The sequence below is a fragment of the Maylandia zebra genome, linkage group LG23, assembly GCF_041146795.1.
Source record: "Maylandia zebra isolate NMK-2024a linkage group LG23, Mzebra_GT3a, whole genome shotgun sequence".
Taxonomy (NCBI): Eukaryota; Metazoa; Chordata; class Actinopteri; order Cichliformes; family Cichlidae; genus Maylandia; species Maylandia zebra.
Window position 1 is genome coordinate 8,740,217 of NC_135188.1, and position 19,841 is coordinate 8,760,057.

At 39.9% G+C, this 19,841-nt stretch overlaps 1 protein-coding gene across 2 annotated transcripts; it reads left to right on the plus strand.

The window, feature by feature from the left end:
* The first annotated feature begins 237 nt into the window (after positions 1-237).
* Positions 238-19,371, plus strand: kdr (kinase insert domain receptor (a type III receptor tyrosine kinase)). 2 transcript variants are annotated; one of them, XM_004557145.5, is made up of 30 exons: positions 238-535; positions 1,412-1,505; positions 4,653-4,855; positions 5,006-5,127; positions 5,313-5,481; positions 5,727-5,866; positions 6,725-6,908; positions 8,252-8,369; positions 8,478-8,641; positions 8,725-8,899; positions 9,950-10,070; positions 10,198-10,309; positions 10,467-10,811; positions 10,916-11,062; positions 11,149-11,280; positions 12,864-12,970; positions 13,378-13,513; positions 14,594-14,698; positions 14,790-14,903; positions 15,095-15,183; positions 15,417-15,579; positions 15,661-15,752; positions 15,862-15,984; positions 16,533-16,644; positions 16,732-16,831; positions 16,920-17,025; positions 17,397-17,539; positions 17,641-17,725; positions 18,397-18,482; positions 18,590-19,371. In XM_004557145.5, exons 1-30 carry the CDS (start codon positions 469-471, stop codon positions 18,804-18,806), a joined length of 4,071 nt encoding a protein of 1,356 aa, XP_004557202.2. In that variant the 5' UTR covers positions 238-468; the 3' UTR covers positions 18,807-19,371. The 2 variants fall into 2 exon arrangements, with proteins under 2 accessions (XP_004557202.2, XP_012776204.2); XM_012920750.4 differs by having other exon boundaries at positions 5,316-5,481.
* The last annotated feature ends 470 nt before the right edge of the window (positions 19,372-19,841 follow it).

Below are 19,841 nucleotides of genomic sequence, written 5' to 3' on the forward strand. Positions count from 1 at the left end.
TCAAAGTTATGGTGTAAACAGTTTTACGACTCCTCAGTAGGGGGTTATGCATCCTGGCTGTCACTAGTTCTTAAGTCTCCCAAGTTTCTCTCAAAGTTCAGTAAGTCCTCCCATCAACTGGGCAATAAGCCCAGAAGTTTATTGCAGGCTGCATTCGCCTTGGTAATTTTACAGAGAGTCAGAGAGAGAGACTCCTCCCCTGCAGGCACGCTGCTCAGCCGAGGCGCGTCTCTCCATCCTCAACCGCAAAAGCTCCATGGGGACACGCACAGTCACACTTTAGCCACTGCTGATCACCATCCACTGCAGGCTGTTTTTATGACTTTCAAACTTTCTCTGGGGTGGAATATGAAACAGCTTTTTTTTTTTTTTTAATGGATTGGTAATGAGGCAGTAGGATTATCATTATTTCTACGGTAACGTTATTAATTGGACTTTGATGAGGACTTTGTCCTTGTCTTTTGTCGGATGATGGCACAGACACTGTCCGTCATTCCACTACTGGGCATTATTCTGGAAATCACTTGTTTTGCTGGTAAGATAATAATATTATTCCCATTTAATCGTCTATCTTAATAACGGATTAAGCTGAGAAACATGAAATATATTAGATTATGATCTCTGTCTGATCTTTTCTTTTTTTAAAAAAAATCTGTCAACTCAAAGTCACCCTCCAGCTCTATAAAAGCTTTTGCCGCTTTTCTAAGACATTTCAAACACTTTGTCCTCAGTTGTTCTATAGTTTTTGTCTTTGCTGATATCACTTTAGAACTGCAGTCCAGTTTGAGGAAACATTTAAGGAAAAGCGTTTGAACTGTGGCCTGATTACTTGTTCTTATGTTGTAAAATGTAAATGACAAAAGTACCCAGTTTCTGCTAATGTGCTACGTTGTTCAACAGTTTAAACTTTTTTTTTCTTCTGAGATCATTAAGGTCCACTTCATCAGCTCAGCTCAACACTTAGTTTTTTTTTTTTTTTCCATACAATGTATTATGTCCTTTAGGGCCTCACAGGGAGGTGGTGGGCAGGCTGTATCCTCAGAAACAGGAACCCCACCTAAGGCACACTGTGCTAGACTATTGAGCCTGACCCGGCCCATCTTCTCCTGCTTCCTGTTTTCACACAGCTCCGCCATTTGCTGCAGCAATGGAAAAAGGGCCCTATGTAGCCAGAGACTCAGATACAAAGCACATCTTATAATGGAGACTGTTTTTTTCCTGTGCTCTACTTTCAGTTTTTACCTTGTGCCGTTTGATTTAATCTTAATCTTATGTGCATTTATTTAAAACAGCAGGGCCATGATCTCTGAAACCTTCATTTAATCATTGTTTGTAGAGACTTATGTCATCACCCTGATTGTGTTAAAAGTAAGTCATTGCTGTGACCGATTTGTACTGTTAATCTCTCCAGCAGCGGAACTGCGGTTTATATCTGATCCACCGACACTAAATATCTATGGCATCCATAGGATGAACAAATCTGACAACCTTGAACTAACATGCAGGTATGTAAGGCTATGCATACACCTTACAGACGCTAGTGTTGGGGAAACTGGTTTTACAAACTTTTTACTTCACACCAAAAGATTTGCCAAACAGCAAAACTACCCTAGAACTTATTCATGCCCCCATCACATGCAACAAACGTGTGCGTGTCATTGTCTCTGTTCAAAAGGTGCCTGCACAGTATGTGTTCTCAAGAACTCCTTATATAAACAACATGAACATCTGACTGGCGTAATTGTTTTTTACAGGAAGACCAAGTCAATAAATGAATAACATTTAAGTAAAAACATGGCCATTTGATAACATTTTGTAAAAGTTAGATGTTTTTGGTGTTGGTAGTTTTTGGCAGCTGTTCACTGGCAGGCTTGAAAACGAAGACCTGGTTTTAGGCTTATTATTACAATTAAGGTAAAGTAAGGATTAGACATATACAGATGTGTCCAGGAGTTTACATTCATCCTGGAGATGAAGGTCATGCTACGTTTTGGCTATTAATGATTACACAGCATTCGTTTTTAATGATTAAAACAAAACAAGGATAAGGTGCACAATTTTTCCACTTTATTTAGTCTTTTCTTTAATCCACAGTCAAAAGTAAGAACATGGATGCTAAAATATATACATTGAGTTAAATCCTTTAATAATAGGTGCTGAAGGTTCTACAATGTCTTTTAACTTTACATGTCCAAGGCCTATTAACTTGTAATCATGATTGACTACAACTGGTAGTTTCGCTAGGCTCGCATAAAAGAGATTTATTTGACAACACTCATTGGACTGACCAATACTCAGACCAGTGGGAAAGCCCAAGGAACTTAGGATTTAAGATGGAGAAGTGTAGATTTACACAAGTTTGGAAGGTATCTTGGAGTCATTTTTAAAAATCTGCAGTTTCCAAGATCATCAGTTCCTACAACTGTACATAAACACAAGTTATTAGGATGTGTCACCACTTTGAGAGGAAATTGGTTAGGATTTTCAAGAACAACCCAGGGAAACCACTAAGGCTCAAACCTGCCATAAAATGGGAACTGCTGGAACAACAGTGTCATTGTCTCCAATGAAGTGAGCTGTACATCAGCCTGGTGGTCGGGTGCTGATCAAGAAAGAAGCCCCTGCTCTTAAATCAATACCTTCAAGCTTGACTGAAATTTGCAGCTGCCCACATGAACAAGCAAGAAGCCTTTTGGAGAAAACTTTTATGGTCAGACAAGAGAAAGATTGAGTAATTTGGCCACAATGACAAGAAGTATTGTTGGAACAGTAAATATGAGACTTTCAAATCTAAGGGCGCTGTACCATCTGTCAAGCAAGTTGGTGGTAGCATCATGCTCTGAGGGTGTTTTGCTGCCAGTGGTACTCTTACATTGTACAAAGTGGATGGAATATTGATGAAACACTATCTCTAAATTGTTCAGCATCACTAATAGTGGACAATGATTCTTGGAACGGGTAAAGTAGGCTAACATTAATCTTCTAGAATGGCCCTCCCAAAGCCCCGACCTCAGCCCTATTAAAGATTTATGAACTATTCTTAAAAGCCAGATCTGTGCAAGGAAACCAACCAGGTTAAATAAAATTTACCAATTCTGCCAGGAAGAGTGGTCAAATATTAACCCAGAATTATGCCAGAAGCTTGTTGATGGATACCAAAAACATTTGGTCCAGGTGCAACTTGCTAAGGGACATTTCCCCAAATATTAGTGGAAATGTATGAATATATATGAGCCTCTATGTATAACTTAGACCCTCTGTGGATTATAAAAATCCCAAGTAAATTCAAACTTTTGTACCCAATCTTGTTTTTAAAGTCATTAAAGGTATACAGTTTCAAGAGTTCATTAAAACCCCCCAAATACCATGGCATTCTTGCCTATTTTGAGTGTATATAAACCTTTGACCATAGCCTATGCTATATAGTGTGATCTTCCCAGAACTATAACTACACTTTTCGCCAATAGAAACCTCAGCAACTGTCTATATATAGGAAAATGTGGACTAAACACAGTATTGATCGCACAAGGACAGTACCGTCACTAAACAAAGTGTAATAGGTTATTACCGTATAGTTGACTAATTTTGCTAATGCAGTAACTAGCGTTCTTCCAGTGTAAACATTCAGCTTTTTCTATTGTCATAGCTCTGAAAGTAAGTGTATAGTTTCAGAGTTGTTTATGACATCATCTCTCCTTCCTGTGTTTCAGTAAAAGTAAGTATGACTCAAAGTTTATTAGCTTCATGCCTATATGAACAGCTCCGTTTCACTCTTAATTGTAGAGCAAACTTTCTCCGCAATCCTCAATATAGCCCTTTAAGTTCCACTTTACTTTTAATCATAGACTGTGGATATAAAACGGACGCAGTTGTAGATTCTCAAATATGAACGTAATGTGAATGCGCCTTAAACTTGCATTCTCTCTGATGGTCAGCAGGGGGCAGCTACATTAGTTGCAAAAACAACCATGCAACTATATTTAGGAAAATTACAGTCTGCTCACTTGATCTCTCCCCTTAGTAAAAAATCATGAAGAAAATAAAATGGAACTTTTTATAGGCAGATATTACAACACTGGAACAATAATAGTAATTAGTAAATACTATAATTTAATATACTGTACTTTCTTTTGCTTAAAATTTAATGTAGTAATAATAATGGATTGGATTTATATAGCGCTTTTCAAGGCACCCAAAGCGCTTTACAATACCACTATTCATTCACTCTCACATTCATACACTGGTGGAGGCAAGCTACAGCTGTAGCCACAGCTGCCCTGGGGCAGACTGACAGAAGCATCAGCCCCTCTGGCCAACACCAGTAGGCAAGTAGGGTAAAGTGTCTTGCCCAGGGACACAACGACCAGGACAGAGAGGCCGGGGATCGAACCGGCGACCTTCCGGTTACAGATGCGATTCCCAATCCTCTGAACCACAGTTGCCCGCAAGAGTTATACCTACCTAGTAGTATTAGTAGTTGACTACTTGAGTCAAAATGTAAATAAAAAATTTGCTAAATGGCAAACTACCTCAAAATGCAGATAAACTACTAGATTAGAGAAATGTTGTTTACTGCTCCCCATCACTGGCTAAATTCACCGACTCGGTCATGTAGCATGTGCAGTATAATTCTCTTGTTTCTTCTCCTGCAGAGGTCGGCAGAATTTGAGGTGGACCACACCTGCTATAAGCACTCGTTACTCTATCAGTGACTGCAGCGGATCAGGACTGTTCTGCAAAAGGCTCACAATCATCAATTCAACTGTCAATGAAACTGGACAGTATCAGTGTTTCTACATAGGCCTGAAAGCTGAAGATGGTAAAACCTCAGCAGCAGTTTATGTGTTTGTTCAAGGTATAACTCTTTTTAAGTTTATTCTTGTTTTTTTGTTCTTGTTGTTGTATTTTTTTTTCAAGCATCCATTTATATGAAGGAAAATATGGGATTTATCAACTTCACACACTGAAATACATCTACTATTGTGATTTGTTTGTTAATTTTTAGATTATAAGGTGCCATTTGTGCCATCTGAAAAGGAATATGAGGTGGTGTTTATCCGTGAAGGGGAGCGAGTGGTAATACCATGCCGGGGCTCGGTGGAGAATCTCAATGTCACACTAAACATCGTAAGAAGCTGTTTCTGGTCTTTGCTTCTTGTCAGTAAAGCAGTTTTATGAAGATGTAGGTTGGTAAACAGTTGTGTTTACCAGATGTGGTGTTTTATTTACACGCTGTGCTCATGTGTAAAGCAATTGGTGTGAAATTCTTTAAACATTTCTGTTTGGAATCATGAAATTTGTGTGTTTGTCAGAAGTATCCAGTAAAGGAGTTTCATCCGGATGGGAAGGATTCTGTGTGGGATGCCAGGACGGGCTTCACTGTTCCCACTCATCTGATCAGCTACGCTGGTGTTGTGTCCTGCCAAACTCATATTGGAAACGAGACATTTAAGTCCCCGCTCTACATTGTGGCTGTTGTTGGTAAGATGGAAAAAGATACAAAGAGAAGTTATCAGTTGTCAATGCTATGGCTGTAAAAACACCTATATGTGACTTTTTCGAGCTGAATAACACCGAAACTTACCAGGAATTCTAATTTTGACTTTGTAAGGTGAAAGACTCTCTGCACTAACACTCTGTTGCTCAGAGTGTTGGTGCAGAGAGAGTCTGTAGTCTCAGGAGAACAATAGTGTGTCGATTTACTATCTTCCCTCCTTTTTCCGCAGGATACAAGATTTATGACCTCACCCTGACCCCCAACAATGTAAGGCTGTCTGTGGGGGAGCAGCTCATACTGAGATGCACTGCATTCACAGAGCTGAACGTGGGCATCGAATTCAACTGGACGCACTCTGGTGGGGCTCTGGTCAGTACCCCACACTCTTCTGTTCTCATTATCGTTGTAAACCTGTAATGAACTTATGTAACAGTCTTAAAGAAAAGTTATATTGCTCATGTCAAGAAAGTACTAGCTGTGGATTATTTACAAATACAAACTACAGAAAAATAATTATGAGCACCGGTGAAGCTCCTCAGTTTATCCATTGTCTGAAAAAAGAGACACGTCAGACAACTTTCATAGTTTTGGATCCCCCTGAGAAACAAAAAACTTGAACTTATTTTGGGCCTAAGATGCAAGTATCAAAATTATTAGAGGATATCTGCTCTCAGAGGCATCGTAAAGATCTAAAGAGTACAAAAATGGTCTGAAATTGATTATTTATAGCAGTCTTAAGCCTGAACTTTTGTCTCACAAGAATTGTTTTTGTATATACACTGATCTCATTATTTGGAGCTTATTTGGAACATAAAATTTGAGCATTCTCCATTGTAACAGTATAAACATGACAGAAAATAAGGAAAAGCGTAACAGTCCACCTTTAGGTTGGCCTCTTTGACTTACTGATGAGAAGAGACTGAGATACCAGAAGTGCTGTATCTCTCTTCCTGCTGTCTTTGCACAAATTCATTACTTCCTGCTTTCAGGAATCCATCAGCCTTCATCTTGTACCACCAAAGTGCAAAGGTGACCAGATGTGTTTTTGATGTTCTGACTGCTTACATTACTGGGAACAATAAGCTGTCTGGACTGAGGCAACACTTGATCTTTAATTTCTGTAAAACTAGAAAAAAAACCCCTCCCACATTCTGTTATCACAGCCATTATGAGTGTCACGTGAGTTTAAAAACTGTGTGTTTATACATTATGTCTTCCCTCTGTCAGACTTCGGTCAATGGTTCAAGGCCGCCCCACACAATTCCCCACAAGAAGAAGCTGTGGAACTCTCTGGAGCTGTCAAACACGCTGATCGTGGAGAATGTGACGGTAGCTCACGGAGGAGAATTCATCTGCTCTGCTTCGAGTGGGCAGATGGAGAAAAGCGCTTCAGCATTTCTTACAGTTTATGGTGGGTGCTCTGAAAACAAAACACCTGTTATGTTGGCTGAAAACTTTCAAAAAGTTCCAAGTCAAGCAATAATTCAGCATTCACAAAAAATATGTATGTAGTTGTTAAGCTCGAAGACAGCTGAAGATTGTACTGTGTTAAATATTCAGAGTAGGTTTTAACTGAAACAGATTATTTAGTTTATGTTATTTGATTACTGGCGTTTTATGCATTAGAAAAAAATATCCTACAGTATGCTGTATGCTGACATAACACTTAAGCAATATCAAAGATGCTTCTATATTGTTGCTGCAGAGCCTTCTGGTTGAGCCAAGTTCAGCCTTTACTAGTTTGTGATGTTTCCAGTTAGGATGCTTTCTGTTCCTACTTGGTAAAACTTAACATTAAGTTATTCATGGGAATTTAACATCATTGGTTTCCTGAGGAACTACAGATGTTACTGAGATGGTGTTGACTGTAGTACTTTGGATTGGGAACCTAAATTGTTAGCTAAGGCAGATGCCACATCTTTAATCTTTGTCTCTGTTAGAGTGGCTTTGCCTGATTTACAGTTCAAAGTATTCCTTATAGACAAGTTGTTTTAGCTCCTCCATCTTTTGACTGCCCTTTGCAAACACAATGTTTGAGCAGCAGGTGGGTTGGGCTTTGTGCTTGGAGAGATGTGTCTGAGATGTCTCTCCTCACTGACATCAAACAGATCCTAATAATTAAAACCCTAATTCAGCCCTCTTTGAAACCCCAGAATTTCTGCTAATATTTTTTTTAACATTAATAATATTTTTCATCTTTATAAACTTGTTTGTGTTATTTTCTCAGATTTTTAAAAAAATACTTTTCCTTTCATTTTCTCATCTTTTTTGCACAAATTTAATCTCTCACAACATGCTGTTTATTATTTGTGCATTTATCTTGATGACAGTGATACAGGACAATTAATTTTAAGTATCACACCGATGCAGTTGAATTGTAATATTATTATTAGTAATAATAATACTTGTTCTTGTTCTTATTCCTATTATTGCAATCAGTTATGCTTTTAAGCCATCTAATAAATTTTAATACCACTTTCAAGGATTTGGAAATTGTCTAAATTGAAAATCTCTAACTTCCCTTTCCTAAAATTACATTTGTTCAGCATCAGGAGAAAATTACACGTGAAGTTTGAGATAGATTTTCCTAGAAACAATTGCAAAATCATAGAATCAAATGAATCATTTTGTATGGTTTTGTATGGTCTCAGATAGTTTTGGGGTTTTTGCTTCATTTGAAGCCAAAATAATAATTGTAAGAAAGTCATTAAAAAATTGATCTTTTCTCTGTTTTTGTGATTTTTGTATTTCCAGAAAAACCTTTTATTGATATGGAAGAGCCCTGGACAAAGGTGTGGGAGGTAAATGTGGGAGAACCATCTACATACATCCCCGTGAAGTACTCAGCTTACCCTGAACCCATCATTAAATGGTGTGTTCACAGCAATATTTGCTTTATGCATAGCAGTTTCCATGCATTAAAGCTACAGTTTCAGAACTGGATGGATTTTGTAACTTTACTCTTACTTTGTGTTCCCAGGTTTAAAAATGACCTCCCATTGAATGACTACCGAATAAAACAGAAGAGTGATGCTCTCGTCATACGTGAAGTTAAAGAAACAGACGCTGGCATTTACACAGTTATCCTGACCAATAAAATTACAAAAGAGGAACAGAGGCGCTCTTTCCAGCTGCTGGTCAATGGTGTGTTTTTTTTCCTCTTCTTTTCCTTTTACATTCATTTTCGGCTGCCTGTTGTGGATATGACTCTACTTCTTCCTTTGCAGTTCCTCCTTGTATCATAGAGAAGGAGATGGCAGTGGACATTGATGTGTACCTGTACGGCAGCAGCACGACTCTGAGCTGCACCGCTCGTGGATTTCCCGTACCTACACACATCCAGTGGGAGTGGATGTCCAAAGAGGACTGCCCAGAGGCTTTCATGCAAGTCAACTCTTCAGTGTGAGTGTAAAAGAGAAACAAAGAGGCTATTTTCACACATAAATGTTAAAGTTGGGACTTTTTCACATGTGGCACAGTTAGACAGGTTCAGGGCAGAAAGATACATTCGGTTCGGGACTTTTTTTTGTGTATGCATGGAGTAGTCACATGACTTTGAGTCACTCATTGTCAACAGGTTGTTGATATAGAAGAGGAATAGCTGCTTTCGTGATGTTGACCAAAACAAGAGGGGAGACAATGAGAGCACACTGTGACCTGATGCAAATCAGCGGATGTGATTCATTCTCTTCACAATGTCCATTTTTAGAACCATGTCAGTTATTCAGACTTAGAATGTGCTCACTAATTTTGGACGACTTGTACTGACCTAGTGTTTGTGCTCACTCGATCAGCTGTTTAAGATAACAGCCCTGCCGATGCAATATTCAGCCGGTTACACAACAACCTCACGAAAGACTCCTGTTGTGATTTCACAGTGTTGATAGAAAGGAGGATGGTGTGTGTGTGTGTGTGTGTGTGTGTGTGTGTGTGTGTGTGTGTGTGTGTGTGTGTGAGGGACCAGACAACACCAGCAGCAGATTCCTTATCATCTTTCTACACATCTGAGCACTTCCTCTGTCCTGCACTACGTTTCCTGTTGTTCCTGTCATGTTCTTTTTCAAAAAAGAGGTTCTTCCTGCTAAAGCTAAACCTCTTCTTATTACTTACTTACTTTCTTTCCCTGTTTACTAAATTTTATGGTGTTTCTCGCTGTATTTGGGTGTATTAGCAGTTAAAAATGAGAATAACAATTAAACTAGTAGGATTGGTAAATAGAAAAAAAAGTGGAAAAACAAGTACTTAGCCGTCATTCTGAAAGACCTGCCAGCTTCTTTTCATCTTCTTTTTGTGTACCATTTGTCAGTGCTAATTCGGTGTATCAGAGTGAAAGAGGAAACTGCTGTGCAGCTATTTACACAGCTGGTGTTTTTGCATTTAATAAAAATTTAAAAAAAGATCAGAGCTGGATATTTGTGTTTTATGATTCTTCTGTTCACTTTTGTCCATCAGGTCAAGACTTGTTAGGTCTGAATCACAGCTGAAGGAGTGCACAAATTGGAGAGATGTCAGCAACAGAACTGGTCACAACCACGTACAACCAATTAGAACTGACACTGATCAAGCTCAAAAGGTAACAAAAAGTCTGTGATTACACCATATTTTCCCTTTTGCTCCAAGAATTTTACGATATCTGAACGATACGGTATTTGGAGTTTAGCTAAATAATAGTAACTAACAGATGAAATGTATTTCTCTAGAAAATCACGAGCTCTTTAAAGATTCAGAAAGCTGAGGCTCACGCCCTCTACAGATGCACGGCTGCGAACAAAGTAGGCAAGGATTCACGTGTCATCTTTTTCCATGTAACACGTAAGTTCCATCCTTTTTTTCTCCTCTTAAAAAGCATCTTGTTGTAATCGTTTTGTGTCTGATGGTGTGACTTCTGTCATCATATAAACAGCCTTTTCAGTATTCTTCTTTTTCTTATATCCTTACTCATTCTTTACCCATGTGTTTCCATCCCTAGGTGGCCTCGAGGTGACTATGTCTCCCTCTAACAGGCCTTTGGAGGAGGATCACGTCATTCTGCGGTGTAAGGCAGACTCGCTGATCTATGGCAACCTCACCTGGTTTCGTGTGACCAACGTTTCCAAGTCAGAGCAGGGAACATTGGCGCAGCCTTGTCGCTCACTGACTCTGCAGCCTACTCCACTGTCGCATGCTGTCCTGACCCCCCAGCCTGGCACCAATGTGACTCTGGAGCTGTCACTTCGCAATGCGTCCCATCAGGACGAGGGCCTGTACGCCTGTCAGGTGGTAAACATCATCACTGGGGAGAAAACCTGCCTGCTACACAGTGTTTCTCTCAGAGGTGAGATGTACTCACAGCATTTTCTTTTTGTAAGGAATAGGTCAGGGTTTGTTAAGTGAATCATACATTTGTTTCAAAATAATCTTTATAATTTTGATGTTTAGACCTCGAGGCTCCAAGGATCCTTAATAACTTCACTGACCAAAAGGTTAGAGTAAGTTCGACAGTCACTCTCCGCTGTATGGCTGCTGGGACGCCAAACCCGATTGTTGCCTGGACCAAAAACAACCACACTGTTGTGGAGAGCTCAGGTGAGACATTCGCAGCGTTTCACTGAAAACTGATTTACTTCATGAGTTACAAGAGCTGCAAAACAAAACATCTGGTTGCCTTTCAGGTGTTACTCTGAATCAGCAGAACCGTAGTCTGACAATTCAGCGTGTGACGAAGGAGGACAGTGGTCTGTACACCTGCACTGTATGTAACAGCCTTGGGTGTGACACAGCACAGGCCTCTTTGAGTACTGAAGGTCAGTCACTAAGTAAGATGATGCCTTTTATTGTAACTCATGTCTGCTTCTTGCAGATGCTTTTTAATGTGTTTTTTTTTCTCTCATTGGGGTTGTGTTTTGTCTTGTTTTTTGTCCACCTGCAGATGTTTTTTTTTTAAATCTTTGTGGTTATTTCTTGCAGTTTCTCTGCATGTTGCATGTCATTGTCATTGACTCAGGGTCTCCCTGACCTTCTGGGCCCTTGGGCCTGTCCCGGGTGTCTTGTGTTGTTTGTAATACATTCTCAGCTTAAAATCAGGAATATCTTATTGTCTGTGTGAAAGGTTTTGGCCTAAACCCTTTGGCAATTCCACCAATACTAAAAAGACTGTATGGTTATATCTGGCTTCAAGGTTTCACAAATTCACATCGCACATAGTTTTACTTTTTATATGTCAAAGATCTAAATAAAAATAGCCTTGCTTCCTCATGACAGGAAGCTACCCCAGTTAACGCACATCCTCCTGGGAGTATCTAAATCTAAAACAATTAAGAGACGGCAGGACAAAGGGAAAGGCCAGCCCTGCCTGAGCTCTAGCCTCTGCTCTCTTGTCCACAGTCTTTTTGTACCAAACACAGGGACACAGCGAAAAACAAACAAATGAACTGACTAGACGCAGAGCCTACGTGACCGTCTCCCCGCCAGCAGAATGTGCACCCAGTTACAGTAGCTCACAATTCTGCTCAGGCGCCAGCTCTGTTAAAAGAGGGGGTAGAGGGACAGACCTTCTCACAACAAAAGCCCTGTGTATGAGGGTGGGGGGAGGCAAGCAATTGCACGTCACTTTAATAACATTTTTTGATTTTTACATATTACAAAAAAGTAATACTCACACATTTGACCAGCTTTTAACTAAAAAAAGGAATACCTAACCAGTAAAAATGGAGAGCTTCTATTACAAATATACCGTAGCGTAATGATGTAAATGGCCAACAAATAATATAGCCAGAGAGTAAGTGAAACTAGCACAGGTGTCTGTGGGGGTGTGCTGTTAACGAAAAATTTGTGATCAGAAATCTGACTGTCCATCATGTCTGTCATATTCACAAAGGGATGAGAAAGATCCCTGCAAACAACCCTTCAGTGTAACCTTCCCATTTTCTGACCCCATCTGCCCCCCAAATAATTCAAGCTCAATAGCAGTGGAACGAAAGGGCCCATTACAGCACGCAGCAACACACTACAATGGCTCTGATAGACCTTTTCCAAGTTGTCTTTGGCAGTAGTTATTCATTCTGACTCCTGACCATTTGTTATGACTAGATAAAATATCAGTTTGCTTACAGTCCAGATTCCAACAGTCTCCTTTCTCCAACCTAAACACAGACATACACATGTGAACAGGCCAAAAACAATGATAAACCTGTCTGAACTTTAGGAAATGCTGCCAAGGCACCTCACTGAAATTATAACCAACATTCCACTGCGACTGTTTTTTCCTCAAACACCGGCCTCAAATTTGTCATGCATGTAGTAAAATCTGTTCTGTGATACCATTACACATTTTATGTCATGTACCTTTAAATTCTTATTTTAAAAGTATTCTTTGTGTATATCTAAGGTGCAGAAGAGAAGACTAATGTGGAGCTGATTGTTCCTATTGGGTCAGTGGTCATCGCTATGTTTTTCTGGTTACTGATCGTCTTCGTCATCCGCGGGAGAAAGAGAGTAAGAACTTCCTCATCCTCTTTTTCCTGTACTTTTCCTTCCCCTTTCCCCTCCAGTTACGCACACGGATGATGTCCATTAAAAAAAATTACAAACACGGTAAAACTGACGAGTACAATGACATGCACTGTAAGGCATTTACGGCTGATTGGAAGTGACTGCTCTGGCCCTCAGTAGCTGCTCTCTTTTGTATCCAGGAACAACAGGGAGTCTCTCTGCTCCCCTAAGTCACGTAGGCCCACCACACTGAGTAGGCCCCTTTTATTGAATGGCCACGGGAGTCACTGGCAAACTGTTGTACACTTTGATTGTGGTGAAAGGGAATAACTGAGAGAAATGGCAGCTCATTAATTTACATGTTACATCTCTGTTTGTCTTTAAAATTTGCCACTGCATCACTGTTTCAGCCAAATGGAGTGGATCTGAAGACCGGCTACCTCTCCATGATCCTTGACTCAGAGGATATGCCAATGGATGAGCAGTGTGAGAGGCTCACCTACGATGCTAGCAAATGGGAATTCCCCCGGGACAGGCTGAAACTTGGTGAGACATGATTATCATTCAAACAATCTTTGAGAAGACTTGTTAAAACAAACATCTGCGCTGCTACCAACCAGTGCCTACCTTATGAAAGAGTTTATAAAACATTACATGAAGTTACAGCCCACATTTGATTTAAACTTTCAGTGTTTTGATCACTGGCCAGCCAGAGGCAAAAATAGGCAATCATGAGATTCTAAATATTGTTTTTAAGCCCATAGACCAACAAGCCAGTCAATCAAGACTTGCACCATATACATCAAATACAACAGAAAGTTCAAGATCAGTGCTGTGATTTGAAACACTTGTTTTTGATACTTCCTGTCACAATGGCTGATAAGATGCTTGAGATGGTCAAAGCAGACACTTTGACATCCCCCCCCCCCACAAACAAACAAAAAACAAAACAAAACCTGATGAATGTTTTGTCTGCATCACATCTGAAGGTTCTGGTAGCCATCGTGTTAAGTTTGAAACGAGGAGCAGTCAATAGAGCTGCTGAGTGTAGGGCAGCACAGGGAAAGGGTATAAGGATGAAGGAGGTATGATAGATATGGGGTACCATGTAACTGAAAGCTTTAAAGTGAGAAGCAGAATCTTTATTGGATATGTTAGCAAATGGGGAGCTAATGAAGGTGTGATATTGTCAGTAGACTCTTGCTGTAGAATTCTGTATCATTTGGAGTATCTCAGAGACCTTTACACTTACCTACAAGTGTAGAAAGATCAGGGAACAGCTCAGCTAACATAAATGGCCCTATAGCATAGTGGGTTACACATTTGCCTAACATGTGAAAAGTCCCTTTAGTGTTTTGTCACGAAGGCCATCTGAGCTATCTGCTGTGGTGACCCTTTGTGAATAAGGGAGCAGCTGAAAGAGGCTTCTCCTTCATGTTCAGCATGCTAACAACCATCATACCTGCCAGAAGCTTTTTTTTACCACCTTAGTTTGGCATTTTAAAATTTCTAGCACTGTCCTCACTAGTTGTAATATTTCTATTAAAAACTAGTTGTTTTAAAATCATAAGTACTAAAAGTATTTTTTTTAGGGATTTTGGTCATGACAAACATTTTACTTTAAAGGTGACCCACTGGGACGAGGGGCATTTGGCCAGGTGGTAGAAGCAGCTGCATTCGGCATTGAGAAAGCGACCACATGCACCACAGTTGCAGTCAAGATGCTTAAGGGTTTGTATTTTGTCCTCCTTTTATTACACACAGCGAGCAAACACAATAAAAACCTCCAAACACGCAGAACTAATGTTATCTCTATGTGCAGAGGGAGCCACAGCAAGTGAGTACCGCGCCTTGATGTCAGAGCTGAAAATTCTCATCCACATTGGACATTATCTTAATGTGGTCAACCTGCTGGGAGCCTGCACGAAACCTGGGGGTCAGTCAAACCAAGTGCATTATTTACTTTAGCTGACTAAGCATGTCCTGTATATGCAACTTTTCTTCACATGAATTTGAATCTTATAATCTTTATAAATCAATATCAGTGTGCCATCTGTTGTCCTTTAATGTGTTAATGTTCATTCTTCCTCTGATAATTAAACTTCTTTCTCTTCCTTCTGCTTGCAGGACCGCTGATGGTTATTGTTGAATACTGTAAACATGGAAATCTATCCAGCTACCTTAAGAGCAAGCGCGGAGAGTACAGCCCCTACAAGGTAAATTATGTGTAACCCACATGCACCCAGTAAACCACAGTCAGTCCACTGATGTGGTTTACAATCCAGATGGTTGCACACAATCAAATAGACTGACCGATCATTAAGTAGTAGTGCAGTTCTGTACTGTCCACAGATTGTATCTAACATGAACCATATTGCAGGCAATACAAACAATTCCTGCATGAAATGTTGGGATTTTTTCATTAGTTTAACTGTTCTGTGGTGAACAGAGGAAGCGAGTAAATAGCCAGAGGTGGGTGTCTGCAGAGGAGGATGTGACTGAAGGGGATCTGGGTCTGGGGAAGATTGCCCAGCTGGACATCTGCACAGGAACAGCGGTCTGTTCTACCACTTCAGACAGGGCTTCAGGCAGCAACATGGACATTCAGAAAGGTTCTGAAGACAACTTAGAATAACATTACTGTGGTGCCACTCAGGCTTCGTATTTATTCCTGTGAAATCCCGTTATTACAGAGAGTTCAGATGATGACCATCTAACCATGGAAGACCTGATAAGCTACAGTTTCCAGGTGGCCAAAGGAATGGAGTTTCTGTCTTCTCGCAAGGTGAAATCACAAGTGTCTGAATTTTTTGGTGCACAAATCTGCATTGAAATTGGAGATATTACTTAATTCTTCCATGCTTTGAATATAAATGTCTCTGTTTGGTCGATAGTGCATTCACAGAGATCTGGCGGCCAGAAACATCCTTCTTTCAGAAAACAATGTGGTGAAGATTTGTGACTTTGGTCTCGCTAGAGATGTCTACAAAGACCCGGACTATGTCCGCAAAGGAGACGTGAGTCCTCTTAACCGATACTCCACCAGTGTGTCCCTTCATTAGAAGCACTAATCTAATAGCGCTTGGGCTGCCCTCATGCTGTAAATCAGTTCTGACCCATTGAAGCTGAGACTCAAGTTATCCTATCACACCATTCACCAACACATTACCTGAAGTTCATTTTAGTCAATGTTAGTGCCAAATAGGATCCTGTCTTGCCTTCTTCAAAAAGTTCATCCTGTTGCTTTCTCCTCCCTAGTTAAATGATCCTTGTGCACCCAGGTGTTCATATGATTGAAAAGACAGTGAAAGTCACCAAAGCTATCTGCCATTCTTCCATAGTCAGCTTCTGATGCTCTTGTGCCCATTGTAGGTAGACCTGGGTCAGCATGGGCGTTCTGACCTGTCTGATATCTTTGTATCATGTTCACCTGCTATCCACTATATCCATGCACATTACCAGATACCACTGTATTAGGATAGTAAACGTTATTCACTTTATTACATACTCATTTACACAAATAAAGCATAAGAAGGAATAATTTGCTGTTTTATTGTTACCACAGGCACGTCTCCCTCTAAAGTGGATGGCTCCTGAGACCATATTTGACCGCGTATACACCACGCAAAGTGATGTTTGGTCCTTTGGCGTCCTTCTCTGGGAGATCTTTTCCTTGGGTAAGGGTTAAGTTTAGAAGTAATCACATAACACTGCTTAATGACCACTTTATATCTGCAATGAAACTTCTGTAATGTCTTCTTCAGGGGCTTCTCCTTATCCGGGTGTTTGCATTGATGAATCATTCTGCAGGAGGCTTAAGGAAGGTACCAGGATGAGACCACCCGAATATGCCACCACTGAGATGTAAGTAGACAGTGACGGTTGAACGATTTACAGAAATGTAACTTGAATCATTTGCTCTTATTGCGATCCTCATTGTCCATATTCTCAGATACCAGACCATGTTGGACTGCTGGCTGAATCGTCCCACAGACAGGCCAACATTTACCGAACTGGTTGAACACCTGGGAAACCTGCTACAGGCTAGTGCCCAGCAGGTCAGTTCAGGCCTAAACAAAAAGGCAGCAGTGTTCATAAGTAATAGGATATTTAAAATTCCTTTGTGCTTCAGCAACACTTAAATATTGTCAGCTACAAAGAAGCTTCCTTAGTTTCATCTCTTTCTCTGTGCTATTGTTACATCTGTGCAGCATACCCTGAATGCCTTTTATGGGAGCTTTGGCAAGTTTTTTAGGTGAAACAAAATCAAAAAGCAAATGACAGCAAATATGAAAATATCACATATATTTGAAATGGATTTATAATGTGGCTTATGTATTAGATTTTTAAAGGTTATATCTCTAATTGTTTATGTATAATTATTTAATTCAGTGTGTATTTGAGCCAGTAACGTACTCTGTATCTCCAGGATGGGAAGGACTACATACCTTTGACAGTAGGTGAAGCAGAAGAATGCCAAGCAGCCCCTGACCCCAGGAAACCATATAGCAGGCCTCAAAGTGGCGAAATTCTTGAAGCCCGGCTTAACTATGACAACCCATCATCCCTTGGGTCAGCGTCATGCTCTTACCTCCTTCTGTCCACTGCTTCTCTCATTTTGTTAATGCTAGAGCACTCAGTTGTGGTTTTATTGACACATCCTCTTTGTACAGGTTGTCCCAACAGAATGAGAGGTGCAGTCGTCCCCTCAGTGTGAAGACATTTGAAGATGTCCCTGTGGCGCACAGCAGTGTCATGGTTAGTGTAAAACTACACATTTAACAACCACCTCATTCATAAAACAAGAGCACAGTTAATCTACTTAGTACAAAAAGTCTTCAAAAAGTCTACAAAGAGCAATCAGCACCTTTAGAAGGAACAAGATTTTATGTGTCCTGAGTTGTAGCTCTCCTTTGAAATGTTGAATTGTTGAAACGCTCAGAAGCATTTCCAGTTTTACTGGACTTTACACTTTTGTGTTGTCTTGTGTTTAAAGGTTTTCTTAGAGTTTAGTTAAAACAACAGGATCACTGATATGGGAAATAAAGATTATTTGTTAGCCAGAGAGGACACTTAATGGATGTGACATTTTAGCAAAATCCCTGACTGACATTTTGGAGAATACAAGAATGCAAAAAATCTTTTGAACTAGGACAATAACTTTCAGACGAACAAAAAAAAAAAAAAATCTAATTTGTATTAAGCAAAACTTTTTGTGCAATAGAGAAAAAAACCCTCAAATATCTATTAATGAATTTTCTTAATTGCTTAATATTTTTTTACAAATACAGCTAATTGATAATTAAATAATCATTCAATTCCCATTTCATAAAACAACAAAGTGGGCACTAACAAATGTGATTGAAAGTTAATACCTTCCCGCCATGCAGCAACCACTTAAGTTCATTTAAGTGCTGTCTTCTTGGCAGGAGGGTCACACAGACAGTGGCATGGACTTCTCACCAGAGGAGATGAAGGGTCTGAATCAACATCTACCAACCACACCCAACTTAAGGTGGGGACTAAGCCTTTGCATGCTTTCTTTGAGTGGTTTATTTCATATTGTTTTTTTACCCTGTGAATCTGTTTTAAATGTGTCCTCGTCTTGCTTTGACTCTTTAGCCAACTGTTGCGGTGCAAGAGTAAAGAGTCTCTGGGTTCGGAGTCATCCAATCAGACGAGTGGATATCAGTCAGGGTACCACTCTGACGACGCAGACACCCCAATATATGCCAACGAGGAAATCATCATGAAGCACAAAATGCTGAAGAAGCCTCCTCTTCCCAAGACGCCGGACAAATTCAACATGGAGATCCGCTACAGCACGCCACCAGTCTGACCCCATTTTTTCCCCGCAGTTGTTTCACTGTACAGTATTCATTTACTCTCTGCGGGTATTTCACACAAGGAACGATACAAGTAATAGAACTTCACGTGTTCACTGTGGAGCTGAGATATTTTCACAAGCAATAATGTAATTATTCAGCAGAGAAAAATGAAGGTTGTATGATAAGTTTGTAAGTGCAGCTCTCTTTGGACAGCCGGAGAAATGCTATCGTGTTTACTCAGCGAATAAAAAAACCCCAAAATGTCTAAGGTGCCCAAATGTGAAGGAATGCCTACTTCCTGAGGCACAATCCACCCACTTCCTTTACTACAGGAAATGGCATCTGGAATTTTTAGATAATTGAACCAGCAAATATTTTCTTTCACTCTTTTATCCTTTTTTATTGGTGGCACATTGAATGGCTGATAAGGAGGCAGTTCTCTGATATCGATATTTTTAGAGTATTATTTGTACAGTTTCTTTATTCATATTACTTGCATTATTTTATTGAAAAAACATTAGTAAAATGGCATTAAATGTAAGTAGTTTCATAAAATAAAAATAATCATAGATGAAAGCTCTTCTCGTGTGTTGTTATGTTTCCTTTAAATCACTTATCACTTATTGTTCATCCCACTATGATAATTCGTGAGTGTGTTTGTCTGTTTCTTTGTGTCATACATGTCATTTCCTTTCTGCGTCAAAGCAAACAATGTTTTCCCAGCCTTGGTCATTTATTGTTCATGTGTGTGGGTGTGCTATCGGAACAATGCCCTTCTGCCTTGGTTATTTTCTTTGGTGTATTCAGGTCTCGGTGCCCATAATAACAACCAAGGTCACTGTGGCCACAAACACATTTAAAGTGCATATTATTAAAGCAGGTTTGCAGGCTAATGGCAACGGTTGTATTCCACACTTTACTCCGAATGTTATCATCTTCCTGGGTTGTTATATGTATTTTTAAATAGCTAATGTTTTTAAGCCTTGTTGCTGCAGTTACTGAGGTGGGGTTTAAAAGCTGAGTGGGTGATGAATGAATGGGATGCA